Source organism: Epinephelus moara, chromosome 1 (genome assembly GCF_006386435.1).
Source record: "Epinephelus moara isolate mb chromosome 1, YSFRI_EMoa_1.0, whole genome shotgun sequence".
NCBI lineage: Eukaryota > Metazoa > Chordata > Actinopteri > Perciformes > Serranidae > Epinephelus > Epinephelus moara.
Window position 1 is genome coordinate 28,778,124 of NC_065506.1, and position 22,160 is coordinate 28,800,283.

General features: G+C 41.3%; 1 protein-coding gene across 10 annotated transcripts in view; it reads right to left on the minus strand.

Moving 5' to 3' along the window:
* Window positions 1–22,160, minus strand: part of plekha7b (pleckstrin homology domain containing, family A member 7b) — a 93,689-nt gene that overhangs the window by 2,574 nt on the left and 68,955 nt on the right. For 5 of the 10 annotated variants that reach the window (XM_050042981.1, XM_050042972.1, XM_050043020.1 and 2 more), the window contains 14 exons: window positions 21,403–21,471; window positions 17,339–17,410; window positions 16,068–16,148; window positions 15,791–15,940; window positions 12,634–12,735; window positions 12,390–12,501; window positions 11,934–12,166; window positions 10,362–10,553; window positions 10,152–10,266; window positions 9,922–10,013; window positions 9,414–9,641; window positions 6,485–6,712; window positions 5,351–5,484; window positions 3,469–3,617 (listed from right to left, as the gene is read on the minus strand). In XM_050042981.1, the coding sequence (XP_049898938.1) occupies window positions 3,469–3,617; window positions 5,351–5,484; window positions 6,485–6,712; window positions 9,414–9,641; window positions 9,922–10,013; window positions 10,152–10,266; window positions 10,362–10,553; window positions 11,934–12,166; window positions 12,390–12,501; window positions 12,634–12,735; window positions 15,791–15,940; window positions 16,068–16,148; window positions 17,339–17,410; window positions 21,403–21,471 (1,957 nt within the window). The remainder of the gene's footprint in view (window positions 1–3,468; window positions 3,618–5,350; window positions 5,485–6,484; window positions 6,713–9,413; window positions 9,642–9,921; window positions 10,014–10,151; window positions 10,267–10,361; window positions 10,554–11,933; window positions 12,167–12,389; window positions 12,502–12,633; window positions 12,736–15,790; window positions 15,941–16,067; window positions 16,149–17,338; window positions 17,411–21,402; window positions 21,472–22,160) is intronic. The other 5 variants (XM_050042997.1, XM_050043003.1, XM_050043009.1 and 2 more) reach the window with 5 other exon arrangements.

Below are 22,160 nucleotides of genomic sequence, written 5' to 3' on the forward strand. Positions count from 1 at the left end.
ATCAACAGTGATATGTGCTGTTTCTTCCTGACGTATCGCTGCGCGGCTACAGATGGGGAGCTAATTGGTGCTGTGAATGCAGCTGTGCTGACTGCTGAACTGTCAAGGTGCTAAATCAAAAGGTGTCTCTTTTGTTAATTATACACAATGCTACAAACAGTCATGTTCGTTTGAGTCCGACTCCTTTCTTTCCTCAACCATCCATAAATATTTTGGCAGTGGTACAAAAAGAAAAAAAAAAAAGAAAAACAATTTACACACAATTATCACAGTGGGATGAGCCGGCTGCCTGCAGATGTTTGTTTTGATTATAATGGGAGCAGAGGCAGGGCTTCCCTAACCCAGACAAGATGTGTTTCCTACAATCACAACAGAGCAGCGAGCATGCAGTGAGGTGCAAAGCACACAGGAGCCCCGTGTTACAGAGAATTAGCGAGGCCTCGAAAACATTAGCAGCGTAAAACATGCAGTTAGGCCTTACTTTATTTCTCAGGATTAGACAAACGTGTAGTGAATCCCGTTGCTTAGAGGAGAGGGTGGCGCCAGAGATACAGGAGGAACGGGAGAAACAGGAGGAAGAGGAGGAGGAGGAGGAAGGGGAGGTGGAGGTGGAGGAGGAGGTGGGGAAGGAGGGGTGGGGGTGTTAGCCTGTGGTGAAACTACGGAGGAGAGGACAGGAGGAAAACAGAGAGGGAGAAAAGGACATTGGTTTGTTAGTCAAATGGGCAGTTCTGGGACATTTGAAGGCTGAGAACCACACAGTGTTTTTTCTGAGAGGACACAACTACACTTTTACTTCCTGTGTTCTACGTACTCATGACACTGGGGGTGGGCAACGTGGATAAAATCTAGTGTCACTGTGTGTCATTTTTCTGGAAAGTCAATTTAAATAAACACCTGACAAATCACGGTACTCCATTACATTGATGCTGCAAATCCAATATTGCTATGAAATAGTCCTGCTCAATCATAGGGGTAGCTTTTGGGGGGGATGCAGGGGACACGTCCCTCTCAATATTTAAATGTGGACTTGCCCTCACTCCAGAAAAAAAACATTAAAATACTAGAGGATTTTCACTTTCACAAAATTAAAGTCATTTACACAATACATTAATGCAGAAAAGGCACAAATTGGTGCATAAAAATTCACCAGAATTCAGGAAATGTAGTGTTTAATGCTCAAAACTTTTCTGTCGGAGAACTCGCCGTTTCATGTGTCCTTCCCCACCAGTGTTGAAACAAAACCTGTGCCCTTACACAGCATTGCCCACAGTGGCAAGATACAACTGGATGTATTAAAAGGTTAACAATCATGGCATTAACTCCAGAGCTTGTTGATTAATTTATTAGTCGATTTACAGATAATTAATAATAAGCAATTTAAAGAGGTCACCTTGGACACTGGGAAATTAAAATAGCTGTCACTATTTTCTGACACTTAGCATGTAAAAGCTTTAATCAGTGAATCCAAAAACTAATTAACAAACTACTTCATAACCAAAATAAGGATCCTAGTCCTTGACAGTCCCAGTATAAAGACAAATCTCTGACGGCTAACACATTTCTGTGTTTGTTGTCATATTAACCGAAAAATATTTAATGCTGACGGATACCAAAAAAAGAAAATTCAGATTTCAAAAAATGTCACTAAATTGCATAAATGTAATGCACCATGAACACCAGGATGTGTGGAGGTCAGGGCCGCAAATAACAATTATTTTTCTTAGATTAATATGGCAATAATTGTCTCTTATCCACTAATTATTTTGGCTATAAAATGGCGGTGTCTTTAAATGTCTTGTTTTGTCCAACCATTAGTCCAAAACCCCAAAATATTAAGTTTGTGATCATATATAACAAAGAAAAGCATTAAATCCTTAATCCTTAAATTTGCCACTTCAGCTTGATAAAATTACTTAATTGATTCATCGATTACCAAAGCAGTTGCAGATTAATTTTTGGTTAATAAAGGTGAATGTAAAAAGATCCAGTGTACGTACAAGAACATCTCAGATGGCCTCATCAGCAGCACATTTACATGTGTTGTCAATCTTATAGGCTTTTGCTTTTACCAGATTTCACATGTGCGAATAAAACAGTGACATCGACGTGATTTTAGGGAACATGTTATTCCTTAATAATGCCAAACAGTGAATGATTTGAAAGTATGTGATAAGCAGAAAGCCATTAGGAGGGCAAATGTCTGTAGTTAATATCTTCAGCACTATCAGTCGTCTGAGGCTTATTGTGATCTGTATGCAGCGGTGTGATGTTTGCTTCAGTTTTCAATCATTTGAACACTTAATCAGCTTAAAGAAAAAAAGGTAATGAATAGCTGAAGAGCCACTACATGTTGACGTTTATTTAGTTGATCATCAATATTTTGTAGTTAATTTTTTCCAGCACAAAATTGAAGATTCTTTTCAATATCCCTGACAAGTAATTATAAAATACCAAATTATTTAACAGAATAACAAATTCAACAATCAAGAAAACACCTTTTTAATATATACTGTGCGTAAGTGCGGCGCTGCATATTCCTGCTTTTATGCCGGCATTATTGAAGTCTCTCATGCATAATATCGTGAAAAGACTCTTCTTTTAATTCAGGGATTTGAAAGTGCACCAGCATACCTTACTTTAACACCAAAGGGAGAGAAAGTCATTGATTCAGTCTCCGCTGACAAGATGCCACCAGTTATATTCTCTGACATTTCTCTATGCTGGAAATAATGTTATAATTGTTGACTTTGCCTCACTGTGCATATTAAGCTTCCACACACGCTGACAGCTTGAATGTTACTGTGTGTGACAGATGTGTGTGTGTGTGTGTGTGTGTGTGTGTGTATGTGTGTGTGAGTGAGGCAGACAGGCTGACAATCTGCTGCAGCTACGGTGAAAATGAACTTGCCTGTCTGCTGTAGAGTATGAAAGAGATGAAAAGTGAGCGCAGTGTCTTTTATGCAGGTTCAGAGCTACGTTCAAAGCAGCCGCAACGGTATGCAGAAGGAGAGTAGAGTTTGACTGGGTCATTGATCAGCACACAAAATGGCCTCATCAAGCTATTCCTCCCCTGTCTGAAAGATTGTACACGGATTGCAATTAGAGACTATCTGAGCTCCTAAGAAGGAATAATGTTCAGTTATTAGGAAATGAACAGCCCCATTGCTTGACTCTGCACCTCACGCCCTTCTCATCTCCACTCCATCAATCCAGCATTCTTGAAAGGCTGCTTCCCTCTCTTTATCCCTTCTCAAACCAAAAGATGTCAATTTGATGCCAGGAGAAATTTTATTAAAACTGTCAGCACTGGTGTGCTTTTTTTTTTTTTTTCCTTACAGTAATTATTTCTGTAAGTGTTTCTGTGGAATAACGATTTTTACATTCTCCATAAAGCAAAGATGTATAACCTTCAACCTACAGGCTCAAAGAAACAGAGAATAATTTTAAACTGTAGAAATGACCAACCTGTGACTAGTTTGCTCTTGAGCGAAGCCTCCGAGGCGAGAGCGTAGGACATGGTGATGATCCTCTCCTGCTCCTGTAGAGCAGAGTCCAGTGCCACCAGCCCCACCTCTGGCTTGTCCACAGTCACTGTGGGTGTTAGGTTTTGCACACTGTCCCATGCACAAAGAAATAGAACACCAAATTAACAAACATGATGCATTGATACAAATGTGGAAATGCACTGATCGCTGTGAGGGCATGACCACCTGCAGTGATGTCAAAGAGAAGCCTGAGCTACAGCACAGTGCCTTTGCAGGCGCTGGAAATTTAGCACCTTGCTCAAAGACACATCTGGTGGGTGAATGTTTGCCGACAAAGGGCTGAAACCTGAGTATTTTGGTTTAAATGGCACACTACAAGTAGGGCTGTGCATTGGCAAGAATCTGGCGATACAATACATATCACAATATAGGGGTTACAATCATAGACTGTATAAAATAATGTCCGTAGCTACCATGACATCACCCATCAGTTTGTGGACTCCAGTTTTGAAGCCATTTTGTTTTTGGGAGCCATATTTGGAAGAGAGGGTGGAGCTGGGGAGGAGCTAGGGGTGGATCTGACTCATAGACTGTAGCGACACCTCAGGGAAAGCCTGTCTCTCAAAGGGACCCCATCCTTAGATATGTGTAACTTTAAGCCTTAATTAAATGTACACATTTATGTAAAAATTCATCCCCGGTACAGTTGGGATGAATGTTGAAATTAGCTATAGCGACCAAAACTGTTATTTGTACCAGGCTGTAAACATGTGTATTTCAGCTGTAAAGTTGGGCATTTTAAAATATGGGGGTCAGTGGACATTGACTCGCTTCTGCAGCTTGCCCCAGTGGATATTCAAGGAACTGCAGTTTTGGCACTTCCACGTTGGCTTAATTCGAAGCGCTCAAACCGCTTGGTTTGAATAAATTGCAATATATTACGATACTGTTAGCAATAGGTGTGTAATGATACATCAATCTAGATTATAAATCGATTCAATGATCAACGATCCAATATCATCGACGCAGAGTGAAAACATCAACATATCATCTGTAAGATACGCCTTTATTGTGAAATTCCCATGGCGCATCTGTTTTACCATCTCTGTCCAAGCACACCTCCTAATGGTGAGCACCCAAGAAAAACACAATGAGGATATTTACTGATATTGTCGCATATTGATCGCAGCCCCCTGAATTAAATCAAATCAAAATCGTATCTTGGCATTTTGATATCAGCGAATATCTTATGATTGTCCACGGAATCAATATAATATCATGTTAAAGCTTGTGAATTACACACCTAAGATTCAAGGTGATACATATTTCAATTATTTTAAAATCTAATTTTAGGTCCAAACTGGTGGAAAAAGATTTCCGCGCTCTTACTAGATGTAAGTGTGCAGAAATCTTTTTCTACCAGTTTGGACCTAGATTAGATTAGATGATGTTTCCAGCACCTTGCCAAGACCAAGGTGGGTGGAGCGGTGGTTGTTCTGCAAAATCTAATTCTAGGAAAACTTTCCTTACATAAATTGTATTAAAAAGTACGCTCTTGTTTAATGCAATCAGAGCAGTGGGATCTGCATTTGGGTTTGTCACAGACCCTGTAACAACCAACATCATAATACCACTTTTTGTGCAACCTGAGCAAAGGAATTGACACTGGCCTACATAGGTAAAAAATATAAATGCTTGCAGGATTTTTAATCAAAACAAATTAAGAAAAAAACAGAAACAGTTTTTGGGAATCAAAACTGTATCACAAAACATAATATTGTAGTACTTAAAAGTATTGACATTTTCTTACATCCCTAAAAGCTTTCCTAAAAACCCAGAATAAGCCATTTCATTTTATTTACCTGGACTTTGCCAAGATGCTCTTGATGCGCTCCACCTTACGATGGCGATCCTCCACCTCCTGCGGACTGAGCGGCTCCTCAGGCTCTGAATCCACATAGCGCTCTGGGATCAAAACTTTCTGAGGCTTGGAGAGCTACAAAAAAACAGATATAGCGTGTGTTAAGGTCTGAGTTGCTTTATCATCATCTTTGCTATCAGGTCACCCCCCAAAAAATCTATCCACTTACACGGCTGAAAGATAGGCCGATAATTACACTGTAAGAGAGACTATCTGATCATTATAAGAGATGAGATATAAGATATATAAGATTATTATTTGTGAGTGTATCTGTTTTCTTCTACCAGTCAATGCTCTTAGGGTTGTTTTTTTTACACTGTCTAATAAAAGGGGACTGCTCATTTTATGACATTGCAATTTTTGCGGGAACAAACAAGCAATCCTATAATTTCCAACCGAAAATGTGTCAGAAATGTTTCACTGCGTGGTCAGCGAACATCTTTTGCCCTCCACAACATGCCTTGGAATAAAATGTGTAATAAAGTTGAGGCTGACAGCTGCTAGTTTAGTTCAGCAGCACTTGACTACCCATTGTGGCGTATATCTTGCAGTATGACATTGTGGAGGAAATAATCGACTTTATGCTGCTTTTGTCGTTCGTCGCCTGTTCAGCCAAACTCTGTACTTACCCTGTATTCATGACAAAACTCTTATATGAGAATTTGTGGACTGAACTGTAGTTTAACAGTTTTTATAAGGTTTTTTTTTTTTTCATTTAATTTTACTCTCCAGCTTGGTGGAGGCCAAGGCGATCAGCTCCGAGCTTTTGATGAATTCAAGGTCTCTTCTTGTATTTCTGCGTTTCAGAAAATACAAAAACGTCCTCAAACACCAAAATCAGTCAGATTGTTCTTTTTATTCAGCTCTCAGTGTCAAAGTTCAGGAAGCTGAATAAAAGGAGCAATCTTTGTAATTTGGGTGCAGAAAATCTTTTTCTTGTACTTTCTGGACTGTGGTTACACTCCAGCTCTTTTTTCTACTCAGCATGATGTTTTCTTTGTGACCTTCATCACATTTCTGTATTGATATTAAACTCTCTCGGCTGTATTTCTTCACTGAGACAAAGATAACTCACCTCTTTGTTAAGGTCCAGGTCATAGTCTAGCGGTTCCAGGTCAACCTCGTGGGTGGGAGGGGTTGTGGCTGTGGAACGCAGGGTCAGCCATTCGTCAGAGTGGGAGCGGGGTCTCTCTTTGTGCTCGGGAGGTCTTTCCTCCCCCTGAACGCTCCTAACTCCCTGCGCCTCCTCCCCCTGGACAGCCCTCTCAAGCAACTGCAGGTCAAACTCCTGCTCCCTCTTCCACTGGACAATGCACAAAGGAAATAAAACATAATCTGTGAAACAAATTACAGGACGCTACCATCAAGTAAATCTGAAAATGACTGGTTTCACTTGCCTTCACACATAATTTCTTGTAACAAGTACTGTACAACACACTAGTTAACACTTGGATGCTAACATGACTTCAAAGGCTATAGAGAGAGAGGGAGTGTGTGTGTGTGTGGGTGTGGGGGTGGGGGTGGGGTGGGGGGGGGGGGGGTGAACAGGTGTGGAAAAAAAGGAGGGTGGCATGCATTGGTTGAGTATGCATGCTTATGCTCTCAAATCACAGCATGCTGTAAATTCTCTACAACAGTGATAAAGACGACAGCCCAACGCCACTGAAACGAACAGGACAGATCACCTCACTCACACTGATGACAGTTTCACCAAACACGACCATATTGTGTGTATTCAATCAAAAAATATATGATAAATAATAAAACATGGCAATATGAGTCCATTAGAAAATAAGGTTTATTTATTTGCAAACATTCACATTTGAAAAAGGAAGTGTTCTTATTATAACTAACAATTAACAGTTAACTAATGAATAGTTAGCAGATAAAAACACTGAGCAAACACTGAAATCACTTCAGCTATGTTTTGATATGAAATGGACGTCATACATATTAGTGTTATCTAAATAAAAAGCTTCCTCTCACAAAGTCTGGGAAGTGGTAAATGGGACGACAGTAGGGCCCGATCCATAAACACTCAGAACATTTAAGTAAAAAAAAAAAAAAAAAGAGCAAGAAAAATGCCATGATTAGGTTGAGATGAGTTGGCTTAAATAGGCATTGCTCAGTGTATGTCAATGTTTTGGTCAGTAGAAAGTAAGTAGGCACTTTCACTCTCTCTCACACACTCTCACATAAATGGACTGATTAGAGACAGCAACAGCATTTAATTGAAGAACAGCAGGCATTGATATCTAAATGAGGAAAGACAAGATGTTGGTGCTGTTCTGAAAGCACACACCGGGGGAACAGTATGGTTAAAAAAAAAATACAGTCATGATGGAAGCGACCACAGCCAGGAAATCAGTAAGGAGAGATGAACATAGATGCTAAAGCAATGTTAGAGTCTACAACAGAGCATAATGAGAAAGATACCTAGAGACTGATGAATGTGAGGGGCAGATGTCATTGAAGGCCTTTGTCTGAGGTAATTAGTGTGTTATGTGTGTGATAGGAAAGATTTTGAACAAGAGTAACATCCCTATTTCATTATTTCCACTTCATAATAAACACTGTTTGACAGATATATTCGTATTGTACACAGTAAAGTACTAAGTGCAAAGCAGAAACTGTTATCTACTTATCTGTGTATTTTCACAGCAGACATAAAGACATGTCACAGTAGGAAAAGCACTAGAATTACCGCCTCATGGTTGTATGCCTCCGCGAACAAGTCAGGTTGCAGGTATAGTTTACATCTATGTCGTTTGTGTAGTCATGACACTTGACAGTGCTTTAAAACATGGATGCTTCACACATATCTTTAGCCTGCCAGCAGAGAAGATCTATGCAATCAGCACAGCCAAGATGAGTGTCATCATTCAGTGTCTGACAAATGTCTCCTCTTTTCTTTCTGAGTTCCGGGGTTGAATAATGGTCAGAAAAGTATTTTTGCAGAACATTATGAAGTTGACTTTTGACCTTTTGGATATAAAATGTCATCAAATCATCTTTTTATCCTAAAAGACATTTATATGAAATGTTTTCATAATTAGGGGCGGCACAGTGGTGCAGTGGTTCGCATTGTTGCCTCAGAGTAAGGGGGTTCCTGGTGTGGGGGAGCCCCTCCATGTGGAGCTTGTTCTCCCAATGTCAGCGTGGGTTCTCCCCAGGTACTCTGGCTTCCTCCCACAGTCCAAAGATACACAGGTTAGGTTAACTGGTGACTCTAAATTGCCCGTAGGTGTGAATGTGAACGTGAATGGTTGTCTTTCTCTATGTGTCTAGTCTGGCGACCTGTCCAGGGTGTACCCCGCCTCTCGCCTAATGTCAGCTGGCATAGGCTTCAGCCCCCCTAACAGGATAAGCCGTTACAGAAAATGAATGAATGAATTTGTCATAATTAGCATATGAATTCTTGTATTACAGCCAGCAACATCTTTTGTGAGGTCACAGTGACGACCAAAGTCTAATCAGTTCATCGTTGAGTCCAGGTGGACGTTTGTGCAAAATTCTAAGACATTCCCTCAAGGCCTTCTTGAGATATCGCATCCATGAGAATGAGACAGACTGATGTACGTAGGTATAGACAACCCAAAAACATAATGCCTCTGTCACCGGCGCGGAGGCATAATAATGGCGGCTGAATTCCACCTAGCTGTTTCAGTTTCAGGGTCCTGGTATTCTGCATGTTGTACTGTCATGGCTTACTGGGATACTTGATTAACAGTAGCAGCACTGATGTTACTAATAATTGTGCTTTTCCTTCTTTGACAAAATGTCTACTGTGAAAAAGGCCTTTTAACGTCTGAAAACAACATGCATGAAATCAGCACAGTTAGAGCCACACAGTAAATCACCACACAAATTATGTTCTATCATTTCTTGTCAGGAGCTGAGACTGTTCTGAGTAAAGGCACGCGTTACTACTGTAGATCGCCACTCTCGGTTTAGCTGTCGTCATGCGTGAGAGTGTGACGTGTGGTACTGTTCTAGTAACATACTGATCCCAAGTCTGCTGAGAGTGGGCGGGAAGATGAGGACGAGGAGCGCGACGACGAAGAGGCGTGGCGGTCTCCGTGGCTCAGGGTGCGTTTGCGCTGCCGCACGAGGGCCTTCTGGTGCCTCTTCATCCTCTCCAGCTGCTCATCGGCGCTCATCTTCCCCCTCTGCTGCTGTTGCTGCGCCGGGTCCCCGGAGTACAGACGCTCCAAGGCACTTTTTGGTCTCTCCTGAGAGGAGTGGGAGGAAAGAGGGTTGATGAGCAAAAGGTACAGCAGGAGGCAAAGAAGTGGAAGAAAATAAAAACATACCTAACGTGAAAACTGAAACATTACAGCAAAAAGCTAATGTTGATAAGGAATGAAAATGGAACATGGTAGAAAATTCAGTTTCATAACTTAGACATTTCTGAGGTTATAATTGGAGCATAAAGAGAGAATAAGATGCAGCGTACAAAGCAAACAGTGTAAAAAGTGTCCAGTCCCACAAATCCGTAATTCGGAGCCTCACCTTCCCGCCAGCAGCTGAGGCTGCTCTTCGGATGGTCACATACGAGGAGATGCTTGAAGACTGATTTAGCCTAAGTGAGGAGCCAATCACTCCTGAGAGAGAGCCAACAAACATTAAAACTCTGTTCTCAAATTGGCAATAAATATAGCCAACGCTGGTGTAAAAGTTTTACCATAATACATATGCTCCAGCAAATTAAATCTGCTCTACTGGCTCTATCATCCACGTACCTCTGCTGGGTAATGTCTGGTAACCATCATGTCTAGATGCTACGACACTGATGTGGGTGGAGCCATCTCCGGCTCCCATGAGCTCTGGATCACTCAGGAAAGGCCTCAGTTCCACCTGAGATCCACAGACAGAGATCAGAAATAGACGAGGACCTTAAGTTTATATATTTAAGCAGCACAAATACAAAGATACACACATACTATATGTACCTTACTGTCTCCATTAGTGTACTGGCCAATCTCTCTGTCCCTTTTACGTTCATCCGACTGTCGTTTGAGGCCACGTACAGAAGTGTGTCTGATGACCGTTGTCTCCCGGGGCAACGGGGGCACAGCAGGGGGATGCTCATCAGGACTGTAGAGCTGAGGTAGAGGAGGTCTGGGAGGCACATCTTCCTCACCCTACACACAGAACAATACGTGTAGATACGTGATATCAGTACTTTTTAAAAAGAACACCCTGGACAGGTCACCAGACTATCGCAGGGCTGACACATAGAGACAGACAACCATTCACACTCACATTCACACCTACAGGCAATTTAGAGTCACCAGTTAACCTGCATGTCTTTGGACTGTGGGAGGAAGCTGGAGTACCCAGTGAAAACCCACACTGACACGGGGAAAACATGCAAACTCCTCCCACCCTGGGTTCACACCAGGACCTTGCTGTGAGGCCACAATGCTAACCACTTCACCACCATGCCACGTGGGGGTTTGCTACTTTTCTCTTAAACTGAATCCTCTTTGGGGCCTTGGACTGTTGGACTTCTAATTAAGCAATCTGAAGACATTACCTGGAGAAACTGCGATTTCTCTCTATATTTTGTGTCAATTTATCAACTGAATAATTAATTTATTAATGGGGAAAAAATAATTGTTGGACTAATTCATAATGAAAAAGAGAGCAGACCTTTGCCAGATGTGTCTGGGGACATGTAGGTGAGGAACAGGGAGTGAACGGCAGGCTGTGAGTCCAGCACATATGCATGACAGCAGTGGAACAAAAAGAGTTCAGTTCCCTTACAGTCAAGATGGCAGTAAAAATAATAAAACTGAGAATTTATTCTTCTTATTTTGTGCCTAACTCTAGTCGATCATAACATATCAGGTATGGAATTAATCTGCAGATGTTTTGGTTTAAAATGAATGTCAGTTTTTGAGCATGACGGATGCCAAAATGTGGCTGGCAACAGACTAGTTAAGGCTTGTTTTTATTGCCAGAAATGCCTTTTGCAATATGATTAGCACTTGTTGATCAGTTGGGGCCCCTATCGGGCCGGTAGAGGAGACAGGATGCGAGGAGTCAGCCGTCAATGATGGTATAAAACAGTCAGTGAAATAGGTTTTTTTAAAAATCAGGAAACAGTGCAACTATAAAAGGCCCTTTAGTATATAGTCATAAATGTGCACAAAAAATATTAGGCTGCTTGGTCCAGTAGTGTGTGAGATTAGCTGCAGAGAAACAGATACACACACGCAAGCACTCATGCACACACACAACCAAATGCATGATCCCCTCCAGGCTTGCTCCTGGGGAGATTATAATTGACAGTTGCAACCCTTTAACTAGTGTTGAGAAAAGTGTAGATGGAAACACCGACCCAAAAGAGAAAAGGCAAAGCTTTTCTGCAGTTGCTCAGTTAGTCACACAATTGCTTCAGCAAAGCTACACAAACTGCATAGTACAAAGATTTTATGTATCTTTTCCATTTCCATTTTTCATACAAATATGTCCTTTATCTTATAAGAACCAGCTGAGTGCTGTTGCAGGAGACTCACCCATCTAAGCCCACTGGAGATGGTTGCAGAGTGGTGTAAGGGCTGCTGGCTGGGGCTGGAGGAAAGGGTGGGGGTGTGGCTACTGGGGCTGAGGTGGGGGCTGTGCTGCTGCTGCTGCTGCTGCTGCTGCTGCTGCTGCTGCTGCTGCTGCTGCTGGGACAATCTCATCTCCATAGTAGACGGGCTCCCAGAAGGCACTGATGACGCCGACACTGAAGGCACAAATTTCCTCTCTGGGGAGTTCAACGTATATGAACATGTAACATGAACACACACGCTGTAAAGACAGTGCTTTCTTTCCCCATGGGAGATGTTCAAGGCATTAGTATCAAGTGTATGATTAAGAGCTTTAATGGTGAGATACAGTTGCTGTAGTGTGACCACGTGGCTTGTGCTGTGCTGTACAGACAGTAAACACCATTTACTTTGCAGACATGAAACCTGCAGGTGTCTCACCTGGGTTGGTAACAGAGGAGATAGTGACTTTGTAGTTGGCTTTACTGGTGCTGAGGCCTGCGATGACATCCTCAATCCTCCACAGCTCTTTTCTGATCTGAACTTTCTCTTGCTGCTCACAGAGAAACACAGAAGACCACTGAGAATTCTTTGCTTTGTCTGTGCATATGAAATCAGTAGTCTATAACTCATTCCCACACACACCAAACTTGTGTGTGTTAACAGAGATCACTGAGCCACAGACCTGAGTGAGATCGCTGCGGTTCATCTGTCCCTGCAGGGCTGACTTCAGCCAGTCCACATCTCTCTCTAGCCGGCTGTACTCATTCCATGCATTCTCCATCTCCTGCAAAACACAACACGCTCCATGTTCTAATGAGACAAGACACAGCTCTCAGATACTGCACTCATCCCATGAGCCAATGTTTTAATAATAGTTTTAAAGGGATAGTTCAGATATTTTGAAGTGGGGTTGTATGGGGTACTTATCTATAGTCAGTGTATTACATAGCAGATGGCAAATGTCATGACCCGTTTAGAGAAGCAGCAGTCGACTTGGAAGCTAAGCAATGTACTGCTGTGGACGGGGGCAGCAGCAAACGTATTCTTACCACCTTAAAAAAGGCCTACAACAGGTATTTTCACTGCTTTTCCTTTCCATCAGACAGCCTGTTCTCTATGCTCTCATCACAGCCACCAGACTCCATTAACAAAAACACTGATTTTGGCTTGCTGAATGTGGGAGCTGCTGGTCTACAGCTGCCTCAATCAGATAATTAGTTTGTGTCACAATGTCTCTTTAGTGAATCCGCACTAACCCTTTTAAATGCCAAACTAACTGAGGCAGCAGAAGACCAGCAGCTCCTCTGTTCAGCGGTGTTAAATCACTGTTTTTTTACATGGAGTCTGGCTTTGAAGAGACAGATGAAACAGCTTTATTTCCTTTATCTAAATCACTGTCTGACAACGAGGTTAAGTGGTGAAAATACTCTAAACTGATTTTGATTTTTTAGGAGGCTAAAATACATTTTGCTGCTGCCCCCATCCACAGCAGTACATCACTTAGCTTCTGTGTTGGACTCCTGCCGCTTCTCCAAACTGGAGGTGTGCTGACTCACATCTACTGTGGGTAATACGCTCACTATAGATAAGTATCTCATACAACTCCACTTCAAAAAATTTCAAAAGATTTACGATGACACTTGTACATTCAGTGAGCCCATGTGTGGCGAGATGCTGTTTGGGAGTAGGAGAAAACGGGTGACTTTAATGATACACTCACTTGATTTTTTTAAATTGACTCACTTGGATTTAATCTGTATTCACTGTATCCAATGAGAGTGTCACAAATGTTTGAACACGACCAATATGGGGGGGGAATGTCTGAGAGCCAAAAATACTCCTTTACTCTTGTGCGATCTCGCACTTTATTTTTTGTAAATGTTCTCATGAAACGTCTTTTTGTAGTTTTAACGCTGGACATTTTGAATATCGCTGAACATTCTGACTAAAGAATTTTTCAGAGTGACAAAGAAATGAACTCATGAGTTTATTTGTAGCCTCAGGTTTGTCCCCGACCACTCATTCTGATAGTCACAGTCAACCTGAAACAATGTGCCAGTTGCAGAAACCATCAAAAGGGAACAACTAAAAATAGAAGTGAACATCTTGTTTCGAACCAATAAAAACATACTGCACATTGTATTATGTGCTTGTATGTACTAGAGGACAGAGATGGGTAAGAAAACACCAAAAAGTGGCAAAATTACAAATACTTGCTCATTAAATGAATCAAAATTAAATAAAAAATACTGAATACATGAGAAATGTATTTAATTAAAAACAAGTCATTTGTATATAATTCTCTAGCGACTGATATCATCACATATTTATCTTGGAGGTGGGAGGCTGCGTATTCAGGGGTCAAGGTCAAGGTCAAGGTCAAATTTATTGCATGCAGCATGCTGGGAGGTTTCTGCTAGTCAAAGCAGCCATTGATTGACTGGGTAAACAGCCAGCTGAAATGCAGCAGGGATAGGTGAGCAGTTACAGTGGGTGCCCTCATTCTTTTAGATTTTAGCTTTGTCAAGATAAATATAAGGGCACTGGAGTAAATACATTTGTAAGATCTCCAATTTTACGAGCAGCCAACTGAATGAGTGCAAAAGACAAACAGCTCCATTACAGGGGAGTGTGACATCCGGTAGTTCACAGTGAGCATGTTGTTGGACCTGTCAGGACATGTCATGTGTTTCACTTTCACTGTGATTGGGCTATTGTTTCACAGGTTTTTTCCTGCAGTTTAAAGCTGGGGATAAAAATGTGTCTTTTTTGAGAACAAAATGACACATTAAATACGTATTTTAAGTATTCAAAATACATAAAATACAAGCTCTTAAAGTATTTTGTTCCAAACTGCATCTTACAGTGTTACACTTGGTCCTTTTCAGCACTCTAAGCAGACGCAGAGTGGTAATTTTTTGTGCAATAAAACAAAAAATAACAGCAATTTCTGCGCATATGTGAACACTCTGAATCAACTCAGACCCCTCTGAAGTGAACTGTACTCAGACAACCTCCTGAGCTGGTCATGAGCGTGAGTACAGTTCGCTTCAGGTCCGCAGTGCGGTTCACTTAAATGTGTCCTGTGAACACAAAACGATCCAGGTTCGCTTTGCTCTTCGCCATTGTATTTAGCCCTTTAGATCACATGCTATGGCACTGGGACGCTTGAAAATACAGACGAAGCCACATCAGCCTGTAACGCTTGCAAGGACGCGGGACGAGGAGTAGTTTGTTCCACGGAAGATACTGCACGTCTCCAGATGTAGAATGTAAAACACATCAAACAGCAACAGTCTACAGCACAGAAACACTAAGGTTTCCCTCCAATTTTAAGTTCATCTGAAAGTGAGGGGCTTCATAACAGCACTGCAGTGCCATGTCAAAGTAAAAGCAAAACAATATATATTATACATAGGCTATACTGTGAACAGAAAGAGGACTGCGGCCCTATCAGAGCTGAGGTTGACCAGAAAGAGAACTGAGTCCTGTTTCAAATGAACTGACAATGTGAAGACAAGAAGAACTGGGTCCCTTTTCTGTTGGTCCACTTCTTTAAGAGGACTGAGTTCAGTGTTTTTAAAAAAGAGTATAGAATAAGGGTGAAAACAACCTTATTTTTTCTGTCCTGCAAATACAAATTACAAAATACCCCAAAGTACTTAAATACGCATTTTAAAATCATCCATCTCTGCTAGAGGAGACAGTCTGAATAGTTTAATTCGAAGCACCTTACCTGCCAAACCTAAAAGAACATATTTAACAATTTCAACAGAGTCAAAGAAGCTGCATTTCTCACTATAAGCGTTATCAACGTTTGAGTGCAGCGTGTGTCTTACTGTGGAGACTTGAGATATCTCAGCTCTGATGTGCACCACATCCTCTTGTAGTAATTTCTGCTGATAGGCAATCTTCTCAGCATGTGCCGGCTGATCTCTGTACTGCTCCATCTGCTGGTGGGAAACATCCAGCACAGACTCCAGCTTGTCCTAGATAGGGGACGTGAGAGACATCATTCATACACAAGAAGCATTTATAGATCACACCAATAAACAAATACAGGCTGTGACACACACACACTGTACATACAGAAGAAGAAAAGCGAATCCTATATACCTTGTCCTCCTTTAAATTGCGTATCCTGGCCTCGAGCTCCTGTAGAATCTTGTCTTGTTCACACAGTCGACTTAATTTCACCTAAAGGAAAAACAGCAAAATAATAAAAATGCAGAAAAACAAAGGATGTAATCTACTTCTCCTTCTTAATATTCAGTGGTTACCTCCAACAGCACCACAGACTGTAGACATAACACGACAGAAAAACAGCAGAGATTAAAAAATAACTGATGAGATACAGTATCTGTTTACAACAGAGGTCGGCTGTTCCATTCTAGTCTTGGTCGGACTATATTCTAACAACGCAGCCAGATAAGACGAATTGATCGTCTGCTGCCGTCTTCGCTGTCTGTAAATATGTCAATAAGGCTCATCTTGTGAAAAGCCCCGAGGAATTCCTCTCATCAGCGCAGTGAGAAATATCAAAAGGCTCTATACTGTCTAGTTTGGGGGTGAGATCTGGTAATACCCATTATGAGTAATCATAATCAAAAATCCATATTTTCAAATTCACTTTTGGAGAGAACCGTGTTTATTGAGAGTGACAGATTTGTTTTCCCAGAAATGGGTTATGTGTTTATGAAAACAACATAAGACTGCCTAGTTCACAGTCTTTCTCACACAGTGTATTTTTTCCTCAGATCTATTTATCATTCTGTTCAATTAATAATTAAGCTGTTTTTATTTTTGCTGCCGTATATTGTTGTTTTTAATTGCATGAAATATTCATTGTTCAGACAATTTGCTGGCAATTTCTTATAAATTGTTAAAGTGGAACAATGCTAATGATGAAAAGCCAGGACATCCATCTTATTTACCTCTATTCAGCAGAAAACAAAGAACGAGAAAAGCAGGGTCAGGCAAATCAAACTGAAAAATTTAACAGCTCAACATCTAAAACTCCCATTACATGTATTTTTCCCTTTAAATTGCAGGGAGGAAAATAAAAGCTGTGGTCGATACTCTCAGGCCCTCACTGTGCAGTGTGGATGGGTGTCCCCACAGTGTTGCAATGCATACGTTCCCTCTGCAGCCTCTGTTTACCACAACTTAAGAACGCATGCACACACACACACACACACACACACACACATACACACACACGCAAACCACACTAAAACACACAGTAAAGTCAGACTAAAGTCAGCTGCTTCTCTGTAGTGGATTGTAAGAAGTCGGAAACGGAGATCTTAAAGAAAAGGCAGAGACGGATAAACAGGGTGCTTATCAGACTGTTTCTTTAAATCCTGAGAACATAATGATTCACTTACATCGGCATCACTTTCTGCTATTTTCACAGGCCTTGACGATCTTTCTGATTTTAAACTCTCACGTCCCGTTACCTGAAATTCCCAATAGCCACAAATAAAATAAACTGTTTAATATCAGTATGATCGAATGACATATTTTGAATACCTTGACTGCACTTTCATACTTCCAGTAAACAGATAACAACAGCAGTGTGGATTTTAAACATACAGTGAGACTGGTAGACAAAATCAAGCTGTATGGATCTAGAATAAAAATGATAAAAAAAAGAAAAAAAAAACCACAACCAAAAGAAGTGCAAAAATATTGATGCAGAGAAAGTCTGTATCATTATGTCTGGATAAACTCTAAAAACCCCAAAGCTGCTCTTTTCTGGCTGCTTATTATTTTAGTTACAAACTCGGTCCTTCATATGAACCACGAGGGAGAAGAAAATATTCTTGAAAGCTGATTTTTTTTTATGATTGACAAACATTTTGGTTTAGGTTAGATTTAAAGGTCCAGTGTGCAGGATTTAGGAGGACATATTGGCAGAAATGGAGTATGATATAATAATCATGCTTCTCTAACGTATGATCAATCACCTAAAATAAGAATCATTTTCGTTATCGTTATAGAAATAGCCTTTTATATTTACATATAGAGCTAGCCCTTGTCCACGGACTCCACCATATTACACCACCATCTTTCTACAGTAGCCCAGAATGGACAAACCAAACACTGGCTCTAGATAGGGCCATGTGCGTGTTGCATAGGCCACTGTAGTTAGCAGCCCCTCCAAGATCAGAAAAACACATGATTTTTTTTTACATGAAACTGCTTTATCCTGTGTTTTATTAGGGATGCGTGCGATTAGTCGTCTAAACGATTAAACGTCCGCCCCCTCGCTAGTCGGCACCAGAAATATTAGTCGGTTAAACCAGTTAGTGTTTTATTCATGTATAAGGCCGCTTAACTGTCATATAGCCGCCCACCACTAGTGGGGGCTACAGGGCCGACTGACAGCAGTCCCCCTGCGCGCAGTAATGCTCGAGTAGAGATGCCCTCTCGCAAAACCAGTGCGGTTTGGCAGTACTTCGATCCAGAAAATAAAAACAAGGTAGCATGAAGGCTATGTCAGAAAAAAACGGTATATAGTCACTTGACTCAAGGAATGCACAATCACATTCAGCTCAAGCATTTGGATGTTAACCTGCACAGTACGACGACTGCTGCTGCTGTCACCGCTAGCCACACTCAGACCAATTTGACATCATTCACCCGGAGATGCTGTGGTCCCGCCCGGTCTGAGAAGATAACGCAGGTCATCACGACATTGATTGCAAGATATGCTTCCACTTAACTTTGTTGACGGTAAAGGCTACAGGAAGTTAATGGAATATGTTGAGCCTAAATACACTGTGCCGGAGTTGCCGTCATATACGCATTGATACCACACGGCGCAAGGCATTTAAAATCTGACGTGGTTGTTGAAGACTGCGATTACAGGCTTCAAAGGGCTTTTAATGCACACACTATTGGGGGGCTCTGTGGATAATTCGGCACCCAGTAAAAACCTCCTGAACAATAAACACTTAAGAAATCCTAATGAGGAGAAGTTTCAACTGGTTGCAATGTGCAATCCTCACAGCTAGATGCCACTACATCCCCCCCTAAATTCTACACACTATTCCTTTAAGGTTTAAGTAAACTTATTATTTTTACTTCAAAAAGCCACAATGAGTCACCTGGGTATATGTTAAACTAAAGGGCCTCTAGTTTCATGACGCTGTGGTAAGACAGTATGTAAATGCTGGCGCAGACAGCAATGACAGAGTGGGCATACAAGTCAGCGCTAAGAGACTAAAAAGGTGGGAATAATTAAAAATAACGAGCTCTGTGTGTGTTCCTGAACCAGCCTCGGCATTATGGATATCACGGACGTCATCACAGCTCAACACAACTTTGTTTAAGATCTGTAAAATTTCATTTCGCCAATGAGATCCATCTGCCTCCAGACAAACAAATCACAACTGCCTGCAGCTCTGAGAGAGATCTAAGGAGAAACACCATCATCTTAACAAGAGTCTACAGCCGCGCTAGAGGCTGTGTGAGGCTTTACTGAGGCACAGCAGTGCTTTGAGTTAAATGCTAACATCTTCATGCTATCATGCTCACAATGACAATTCTGCCCAGCCCATGAATTAAAGGCATCGTAAAGAATGTGGTGACAGAGACGTGTGCTTGTTTTCCTTGAGAGGCCATTATGTTTAAATAGTTTATTGTGGATTTATGCATTTTAAATGTGTTTTGACTGGCTGCTACATTGGCCAGGTCTCTCTTGTAAACTCCCTGGGCTAATAAAGGTTAAAAATCACTTGTATTGTAGTCAGAAGTGACTCTATGATATTTCTCTTTTGCTATCAGTACAATAACACAGGGAGGAACTGTGCACCCTGTCCAGAGATCCTCCAGATAACGGGGCAGAGATTTGTTTGTCACAGTTAGTAATGCATGAAGCTGAAAAGTGTGGGTAGAATATTCATAACACCCACATCAGGATCACCACACCCACACCCAGCTCAGCGGTACGGACCAGTGCGAATGAGAGAGACTCAGTTAAAGGGGCATTCCACCTATTTTACATGTCAATTACTAGTCATGTTGGGTACTACACAGGCTGTGAGAACAGTTTTATAATGTACTCTGTGGTTCTGGAGGGAGCTTTGTCAAGTCTGGGAAAACCACGAAAGTGATCGCCAGGATATCTTAGCTTGGGCTCGACTAGACTACATGTTTTTAAAAGAAAGCCCGCGTTATATTCTCATTCAGTTTGAAAGGCGAGGGTGTTTACCACTCAGGGAGGGTCGCTGAAAAACACTAACAAATTTTGACCACTTTTACCAACGTTACACTGTGTACCGCAGTGATCACACACCACTTTACATTATCATCTGTTTCCACCACTTACTATGATGAAACTAGAGGCCCTAAAATGTAAGCTGTCACACTGCCAGTTGTGTTTCTTAAAGAGCACCATTGGGTCGTCTCTTATGCTCTAACAGGCAAAACAAAAGCAAACTGAAGATATCAAACAGACATTCAATACATTCAGAAATGCTTAACAGCATGCAAGGAAGCCCTTTGACATCGCAGCTTCCTTCCTATAATCTCAAATCTCATGGCTGTGTGGGGGTATCACGCAGTGAGTGATCGGATTAGGGTATCCATGTGCAAAATCCTGCATAATTTCCAAGGGATGCATCACATTCTTTTTTGTAAAGCAGTGAAATGGTCTGTTTCACTTTGTATGCACACCGTCCTTACATTCCAACAGTACCCAAAACTCTGTGGAGTGGAGTTTTCAAACACATTGTGTACTGAAACGATCATCGGGTCAATACTTTGGATCTGTTTTGAAACAGGAAACGGAGAGGCGTTACAGGATGTACTGCACATCGTTCGCTGACCTCCCTCTATTCCAAAACACAACCCAGGTTTCTAATTAATGCATTGTGGTGTTTAAACATACAAATCATTACGGATCAAATGCTTTGCACGGGTGTGAATGGAATATATGCCAACAGCTAGCTAAATGAGCGAATTGCTTAAACACAGCAGTAATAGGCTTTTGCAAGTAGACTCAAACAGGAATTGGAGTTCACATGACTTAGAAATTCAGCCATATGCTTGTAAAAACTTCAATTCCCATCATGACAAGCTCAACATCGACATGTGTTAGGATGACATAAGTGCATCACCCAACTGCTTTTGAAAGCACTATAATCATCTAACGGAAAACATTTTGACAAACTGAACATCAGAACTTTTACTGAAGAAGCCAAACATTGCATCACTTTGTCTTTGTTGGATTCACCAGATTATAAATGATTAGAATTAACATAATAAGAAGTTAAAAGACATGTTACTTCAATCATAAGGAGACAGTAGAAAGCACAGCGCAGAACAGAGGACAGACAGGAAAGAGGGGGGGAAACAGGGAGGCAGATGTTTGAGGCAGCAGCAGGAGAACAAGATTGCAGTCCAGAGGTGGAGAAGAGGATGAAAAGGATAAAGTGGCATTTACTTTGTTGGGGCCCACCTTCAGATCTAGATACTCCAGGTCCTTCTTCAGTTGTATGTAAGTATCATCAGCCTTTAAATGAGCAGTGGAGAGATAAATCATTTGAAATGAAGCTGCAGAGGAGAATGGGTGACCAGATGACTCCTAAAGCCTTTATTTGCTGTTCAGGCTTTGCTAACTGAACTTTAATTAGCTCGGTCTCAATTACAGCTTACGTTTCTACCTCTGTATTTTTAAATACAGTTAGTAAAGCCAAACTGTAATTAGGTAATCGTGTAGGTTTCTAACTGGTTTAATGCCTCGTGTTTGACCTCATACACAACTGAGCAGCTCAGGTCTTGTGCATGACATGTGGTCAAACTGCACTTCTTCATTAGCATGGAGGATGGCCAGAGAATGGTTGGATGTTAGAAACAGGGTGGAGTTGTCATTACTGAGCACCGTCTGCTGGTCTCACAGCAATACGCTGTTTGTGAACAGGCTCACAGGAGAGACTGTGGCCTGATGGCTGCTTCAGAATGAGAACACCAAGAGCAAAAGATTTATCAGAGCACACAGAAATGTGGATACAAATGCATTCATCACATGTGCTTTTTGCGGCTGTGCAAGGTGATATGTCTATAAAACAAAGGAAAGTATAAAATGCAGGTATGTTCGACAAGCAACATGCTTCAAATATGGCATATTACTTTTTACTAATAGAATAACACAAGCCTCTGAAAGCTTATTCATGTTTTGAACAAGGTGGATGAGTGGGAACA